The following is an 8411-nucleotide window of genomic DNA, read 5'->3' on the forward strand; positions in this document are numbered from 1 at the left end:
ATCTTCCAGTAGTATGGCATGTCATCATGAAGCGTTTTCAGTTGTAACATGGATTTACCTACACAGAACGCAATTCGGACACACACTGAAACTCTGAAAACAAAATATCCATGTGACTTAAACTTTTATTATTTGCCAAAAAGGAAATGAGGAAACTACTCCACATTTACTTATTACTGAGTTTGATGCTTCCAGAATGAGTCAGGTCTGAACTTCCAGTGCACAAAATGATGAGCCTTTAATATATAATGTTAACTTAGGACTAGCTCATAACAAACCAAAATAACTGTCAGTAACTCCAGCTGCAAATTAGATAAATAAAAAGATGATGGCTGACAAACACTGAGAAAATACCCTATCTAGGACAGCAACAGAAGTACTAGCCAGAGTGCTAGCATCATGTAGGCATCTCCTAAGAACCTACTTGCCTGTGCTACAGAGCATGCCCTACAGGTGCTGATGTATTTTGGTTAGTAGCAATTTACAGCACTGGTGCAGTACTTAAACAGCCTATTTACAAAGCATTTAGAAGCAATCAAACCATTTTACCGGAAACAATTATTCACACCTACAAATAAGGAGTATGTAAAAAGCAACATTCAAACTAAATAGCTTAAATTTCCATAATGCTCAGCATTAGTCTTAACTCTAATCCATTCATACCAATAGGGAAAAAAAGACTCAAATAATGTCTTATTTTAACCCTATGTGCTCCCAAAGTTAAATATGAAAAAGTGTTCTCTACCATGATACCTCATATTACCTTCTAAATTGCACTTTTCCTTGCTACTTGCATAGAGAGGTGTTACACTGGTTTTGATGGAAATGCTACTGCTGCCAATTTTTTGTGTTATTGGAACACTAAGTATCTTTTGTGGTGTCTTATACTATTTACTTTGCAATTATTTTCGAGTTTGATGTTGAATATCCCTTTAAATCACATCGTGCCTAGCACTAAATCACAGAACAGCAACAGGTCATCTCACCTTTGGAAAATTTGCATTTCTGGTACAGTGCCTCACTACATACCACATACACGTTTATTTTAGAACTGAATGCACAAGACCAAAAGCAATTCTCCTAGTTATTGAGATGATCCTGGATATTGTTTTTCACTAAAATATTAGGACAGATTCAACAAAACAACCTATGGATATTATTTAGCTTGTTTGATGTAAACAGAAATAGATTACAAGACCCCTGGAAAGCAACAAAGTTCTGTGATTTAACTGAACCAATTCCTTGCCAATTTATGTGATCTGAAAAAATCAAACTTCATTCAAAATGACAATAAAAAAAACCACAAAACAAAACAAAAAACAACCCTTGCCTACTAAAGCCGTGCAGAGTAGTTAAAAAAATAATTTGCATCCATGGTGATTTAAAAAGAAAATAAAGTGACCATACAGCTTTCTGTAAAAAAAAAAAAAAAAAGAAACCCAAAAAAACAAACACATCTTCTTCCCATACAAGCTGTTACTGTAATAAAATAGATAAAATACTTTTATTTTTCCTTAGCATTTCTAGCCCTTCAAATCAAAAGAAAATTAAGCCAACCAACACAAGACAGAAGTTTTCAGGGCTGTTTTAATACTTAAGTAATATATTCCACTATATAGACAAGAGATTGAAAACAGCAGTAGGTCCTCATTCTCAAGGAGGACTAAATCAGTCTCAGAAAATACAATGCTCTCAGAATTTCTTCAGAATTTAATCATGCACTAAAAAATGTTTCTGAACATTTGTGTTGCTTTCAAAAGCAATTTGAAAGAACACACACAGAACAGAGATGCAAAATGGTCTTTTAACAGACTGCCTGCAGCCACTAGAATTCATAGATTTTTACAGAGCAAGAAGAAAACAAACGCAAGTCTCTACCTACTTCTGTAGCTGGCATTCAAGATCCTATACACTATTATCCATCAAGTTTCAGACTGTCATGGCCATTAAGAGTTATATGAAACAGGGAGATTCCCAGGTGCCATTAATTCAAAGATGCTGAAGTAAGCGTATAATGTAAATATAGTCTTCCCAAACTCGCAACTTGCTATGCAAGAGCAAGCAAAAGGATAAGCATACAACAGAACATGTTTGTTCGCATGACTAAGCCACCAAACCCTCTTAATCATAGTTTATGTTAACACTGCCTTTTATTCAGAAAAACTGTGATTAGGTTCAATCTTTTGCCAACACAGCACTCAAACAGATAAACCACCATCTTTGATAATATTACACTTAGAAAAAATTTACAATGCACACTCACAGCTTAGAAAAACTCCTCCCATTTCCTAGGAGGAACACAGACCAGAAACTGACAAGAGTGAGAGTACAGAGGTAAACTTTTTCTGCCTTCTACATGCAAAGCTTAAGATTTCATAAATATAGCCAATAAGCTGGAATCCCAAATCAGGATTCACTGCCATCCTCTCTGCTGCCTCATCTTTATCTGGTCATTAGCTGATTCTGTATCATGCCTCCACTTGGGAACTTAAGACCCCTAGCTAAGCACCCAAGGATTTTTTAGACAGGCATAAAATTAATAAACAAAGGCTCCAATCAAGCATTCACTGGTTTTCAAAAATGAGGTAGAGTAATATCTGCTACTTTACGTACAAGTTTTTACTTTAACATGAATAGAATTCCTAAACAACTCCAGAATTGATACTTTCATTTGAAAAAGATGAGGTATTTCAAAACTGCAAATTATGCGGAAGAAATTAATTTGAGGTCACACAGTTCCTCCACAACTTCTTCTCCTCATCTTGGATCTGTTTCTACTTGCAACATTCTTTTGGCTTATTAAAGGTCTATAACTGAGACAGAGATAAAAATTACTGTTGCAAAAAGCAACAATTATTAACTGCTGTGAAAATAAACTGGCTTGCATTGAACTTATGGAAAGCAACAGATGGCCAAGTAGGGGTTACTGAAACAACAAACACGAGGTTTTATTGCTCACTTTGCTTATCCATCCCAAAGAATATAATCAACACAAACTGCAAGCATTTCTCAAGTAATACTCTAACTGCAGAGAGAAATTTATTCTGCAAAAAGAGATGAAATATGAAGTAAGCACAAACCAGAGATATATTTTAAAACATTATGCCAAGGTCTTAGGAATCCTAAACTTGGGGGGTTTGCACAATTTTAGATTACTAATATCCCTCCTTGTTCATTATGCTCCTAGATACCTTTTCAGTTACCAGTGCTACTCAATCACTTCCCTTTTCCCCAAAACTTCTTGCAAGAGGTAAAATCATCTAAAACTGCAGGAAACCAACATTCCTGCAATGATCTAGCCAGGAGAATCAGCTAACAGGCAGCCTTCAAGCACAAATGGAAAAGAAAATTAAAGACTGGAAAAATTATTTACTGTGAGGGTGGTAAGGCACCGGAACAGGTTGTCCAGAAGTCATAAATGCTCCATCCCTAACAGTGTTCGACATCAGGCTGTACAGGGCTTTGAGCAACCTGATCTAGTGGAAGGTGTCCCTGCCCATGGCAGGGGGCTTGGAACTAGATGATCTTAAAGGTCCTTTCCAACCCTAACCATTCTAACATGGATTCAGTAGGGGTTTTTTAAAGTATGATAAACCTTTACCTCAGAAATACCAAGTGGTACCCATCATCTATTGCTTATGTTGCTTAGAATTGCAATGACAAAGAGTATCAGTATTTGCTCAAAAGGAAGACATTTCCCGTGGACCAAGTAACTAGTAACAGGTAAGGAAACGAGAAACCTGAGAGCCAAGAGGGAAAAAACAGGTCATTCTATTGCTTTCTTAAACATGAACTATCCTTAATTAAAGACGGATCAATTTACACAACTGACAGTGACAGAAGTATAGCTGTACTGACTTTAGGTCCACGACTGAATTGGTTACCATGGGAAAGTGAGGTTGCACAGTAGTCAAATACACACATAAAATGCTCTGCCATTTTGTCTGCACAAAGTTCTGAACATAAACAGACAACAAGATGCTGTAGTTTAGAGATCTTGACAGATAAAGCTTGCATTGCATATTAGTAACCAGTTGGTTTTTGCTGCTAACGCTGGTGCTCACGAAATAGAAGCTGAGACTGTCCAAGAAACAAGTAGTTCTCCTCAGTAATACGAAATTACTGTCACAAAAAAATACCACATGCTTTGAGTTAGGCACGCAGTTCCCAAACTCCACATATTTAACAGGAACTTATCCCTGTACCGCTCAGTTCCTTATAAGAACTGCTGAGCTGGAGGCTAAGTCAATCTAAGCACACACTCCCAAGCAGTCACACAGGCAAACAAAACCAGAAGACAATATGATTTCATATTCTCTGGGCTAAGTCAACTACTGCAAAAGACTATTAGACAAATTCACAGTTGTACACGGAGTTTAACAAGGGTTACTTCAGTCCTTTAACCAACCACAAACAAAAGACAAATCACAATTACATACCCTAACAGAACAGTTTGGAAATTAACTTTTACCTTACAATGCTACACTTGGATGCTCTTATCATGATTTCATTACTGATAAAACAATTTTCTCCTATTCTGTAACTCCTGTCACTAAGAAAAAGCTCTGCCTGAATCCTACAAAGACTCAAAACTGTCAAAACAGACAGCACAGAGATATGTTTATACTCTATCAAGGGGGAAAAAAAAAAAAATCCACCATCACATATTTCTGAACACACAACATTAGCAGGATATATGAAGGCAGCTGAAGCAGCCAAACAAATATTATATGTATATAGCTACACAACAGAATTTGGATGGTGCTAGGAACAGACAGCTTGCTTTTTAACCTCCCAACTCCAAGAACTTGCCAGCTGAACAAAAGTTGCAATTACTGTAATTCCACTGGAAAACATCACCTCCCTTGAAATAAGCAGATTCAGCACCCAGATCCTGTAGGAACCTAGAATATTTTGGCCTCAAGTACCTAAACTGTACTGTCAAACACATGTTGCTGCTCGCATTAAGCAAAAGAATTCAGACTCCAACACACTGTGGTGCAAAGCAGTGCAAGAACAAAAATCTGGAAGCAAGACCTTGCCAAATCCATCACATACTAGTTCACAAACACTGACATTTGACTGTATAGAGAATAAAGTCCTGAGCCACACCTGGATTACTAGGGAAATCTTCATATTCTTATATCCTGGCCCTAGAGAACTTTGAAAGGTTAAGCCTCATTTTCTTACCAAGATTTTCAAAGTTGGGTTGTTGGGGTTTTTTTAACTACAGATTTTTCCTGTATGGCTCTGGGGTTTTGGTTTTTTTTTTTTTCTGTCCAATAGTTCGACCAGTACGACCAGCAGGAGCAGCTGGAGATAACAGCTAAAGATGTCACAGAAAAGGTAACACTAAACTGGAGGTATCTGGATCATGCTGAAGCCTCACCTCCTGGATTCGCTTGCGGGCCCGCTGTAGCACCTCTTCGTACCCCTTCTGTCGCAGCTCACTCAGACTCTCATAATACTCTTCGGGATCGTCAGCCTCGGTGAAGAGCACCTGCGAGAGGATCTTCCAACCGCAGGTATCCAAGCTGTGGACCAAGTAAACTTGCAGTTTGTAACAGAGAGCGTCCATATCCTGCTCGGATAGCTCCGGGGCTCCGAACAGCACCGTCCACATGCCCGAGGGCTCCTCAGGGAAGGCAGGCAGGTAGGGCTCCAGCTCCGAGTTCACCGAGCACAGCTGCTGGTGTACAGCCCGCAAGTCTTGAAAGGAGAAGAGGCCGGCCCAGCTACACTCCTCCCCGGTGGTCTCCGCGTCGGGAGCGCCCGGCTCTGATGCCTGGAGCGGCGAGGGCGGCAACGACAGCGCTGTAGCCGCCTCCTCCTTCCCCAGCTCTAGTACTTCTATCTCTTCGGCAGCACCTGCCGCCTCCGGGCCCCGCTGCGGCCTCCGGGCCGGGCTGCTCTTGGTGCGCAGCGGGCTCCTAGGCAGCGCCTCGGCCGCCGCCCCCCGCAGCCCCGGCTCTGCGCGGAGATGCGAGGAGCCCCGCGACAGGCCGCTGTCCCTGCGCACCGCGGGGCTGCTGGCCTTCGAGGAGCCTCTGGGCTCGGGGCCTGCGGGGCCGCCGCGCCGGAGCTCCCGGGAGCCGCTACGCTGGCGCTGCGCCGTGCGGTTGTGGCAGGTGATGGCGAACTTGCCCTCGATCTCGTTCCAGGCCACGATGAAAACGAACTTGTGCTTCTCCCGCTCCTGGAAGGCGTGAGGCCTCACGGCCACCCAGTCGGCCTCCAGCGTTTCCTCCAGGGCGAAGGCAGACATTGCGCTGCGCGGCTTCCCGCACGCGCCCCCCACCCTCCCCTCGACCGTCCCGTCTGCCGTCCCGCAGCTCCGCTCGCCACCTCACCGCCCACCATCAGCCATCTTAGCGGCGGGGGAACGGGAAAGGCGCCGAGGCGGGGGATGCGCTGGATCACCGCCGGCGCGGCGAGGGAGGCAGGACAGAGAGAAACCGCTTCCTGTCAGCGATGAGCCCGCCGCAGAAGAGTGCCGCGGCCGACCCTGCTCCTCAGCCTGCAGCCACGACGGACAATGCCCGGTGCCCCCGCGCAGGTACTTCGCACGCGTCACGTGGGGCGGGATCTGTTTACAAGCAGCTGTGGCGCTGCGGCAACTCAGCGCCGGCCCCGCCCCGCGGCCTCCCGAGGCCCCGCCCCACCTCGGCGCCCTCTCCATTGGCTGCCGGCCGCCTGCTGCCTCCGGCGGAGGAAGATGGGCGGGGCCCGGAGCGCTGCCCCGCCTCTTCGCTGCCGGTTTCCCGCCCTCCCTCTTTGCGCTGCCGGTGTGGGCGAGGGAATGTGGGGCCACGCCCCGCCTCTCTGCTGTACGGCGCGGCCGCTCGGGCGCCCCGCTCTGCATGCTGGGAGCGGCACGTGCCCGGCCACGGCCGGTGGGGGGGGTTGGTGGGAAGCGGCGTGTCTGGCCCAAGTGTGTTGTAGCGGCCTTGGGTGTACGGTGGCTCCCGGGTGCTTCCCGCGGTTAGTTGCTAAGGCAGCGCTGGCTCTGCTTGCCCCGACTCCGGCACTGCGGTTTATTCCCGGTCAGCCCCGTTGGGTACATTGGTCTCCCCGTTCCTGCACTGGAGCGCCCCTGGCCACTCTCCAGTACCCTCTGGCTAGTCCTGCCCTGCCAGGGCCTCTGGCCTCCAGCTAGCAGGTGCTTAGGTGTGGAAGTACATCAGGTAAAAAGTCCTCTCACAGGGAAACCGTGTGCAGAGGGTTCGTTCCCGATTTTCATAGTCACGGAATCAGAATGGTTTGCAAGGGATCTTAAAGATAACCTGGTTCCAACCTGGACTGGCACAGGCTTGCTGGCCTTGAACCCTGGCAGGGATGGGGCAGCCACAGCTTCTCTGGACAACCTGTGTCAGTGCCTTACCGCCCTAACAAGAAAGAATTTCTTCCTAATCAATGTATCTTTCAGCTTAAAGCCATTACGCCTTGTGCTGTCACTACTGTCCCTTGTAAAAAGTCCATTTCCAGCTTTCCTGTAAGCCCCCTTTAGGTACTGGAAGGCTGCTATAAGGTCTCCCTGGAGCTTTTTCAGGCTGAAAAACCCTAGCTCTCTCAGTGTGTCATGATAAGATTTTTTCACAGAAAGTAGTTTGATGCATGGTTGGAGGAAAGGACATAGTGCTTCATAGGTTCTGTTAGTTGTATGGCTTGATTCTGACTAGAGATTAAACCAAAATCCTTCAAAGGTCATTACCAAGAGCACCCAATGGCTTCAAATGCAGCAGAAGTTTTCACTTTTGGCTAGGCTGCAAGACAGTGCAGGATCTGTGACAAGCCCTGGAGATGAGGGCATGCTCTGAAATGGCTGTCTTGGGCAGTTGTATATGTTTATATCTGATGTGAACTGCACTGAGAGATGGCATTGTAAGTTTGTGTTGGCCAGTCATATTTGAGAACCGATAGTGCCTGCTGCTCTCTGAGGTTTCCAAGGATACTGCAGAGCACATAGGTTACAGTAACCCAGGACAGACAATTCCCATAAGCATGTCCGAAAGGAATGATTAATCACCTGTGATTCCAAGGCCAAGGGCCAGTTTCCTGGTGCCCTTTGGATACTGCATTTCTCGTGTATATAAATCAAACAAACAAACAAAACCTTACTCTTAATAATCCCAGAATACATGTGTCAAAAATAAGGTCAGTAGACTATGCATTGGCCCATCTGTGATATTGCTGTCCTGCTCCAAATCAAAGGAAGCTTTGGGAAAATGAAACATTTCATATGCATTTGCCAGAGAAGCAAGAGTGAGTCACAGCTTTTTTCTGAAGCTTCTGTGTTGACTAGCATCCTGTTCTTGGAGGCTGAAGTGTTTGAGGAAGATCTCTGGCAGTCCAAACATTTTCTGGTCATTAACAAAGCAGCCTCATAAATGTGGGAGAATCAAGATTACGTC

The 8411-nt window shown here is 44.9% G+C and overlaps 1 protein-coding gene across 1 annotated transcript in view; it reads right to left on the reverse strand.

Moving 5' to 3' along the window:
- The window catches only part of JMY (junction mediating and regulatory protein, p53 cofactor), a 67650-nt gene extending 61047 nt beyond the window's left edge, over positions 1–6603 (reverse strand). The window contains exon 1 of the mRNA XM_061376818.1: positions 5390–6603. Coding sequence (XP_061232802.1) covers positions 5390–6265 — 876 coding nt within the window. The 5' untranslated portion in view covers positions 6266–6603. The remainder of the gene's footprint in view (positions 1–5389) is intronic.
- Between the last annotated feature and the right edge of the window lie 1808 nt (positions 6604–8411).

The sequence above is a fragment of the Neopsephotus bourkii genome, unplaced genomic scaffold (genome assembly GCF_033783945.1).
Source record: "Neopsephotus bourkii isolate Nb327-2 ecotype Australia unplaced genomic scaffold, CSIRO-AGI_Nbou_v1 NB_1740, whole genome shotgun sequence".
In the NCBI taxonomy this organism is placed as follows: Eukaryota; Metazoa; Chordata; class Aves; order Psittaciformes; family Psittacidae; genus Neopsephotus; species Neopsephotus bourkii.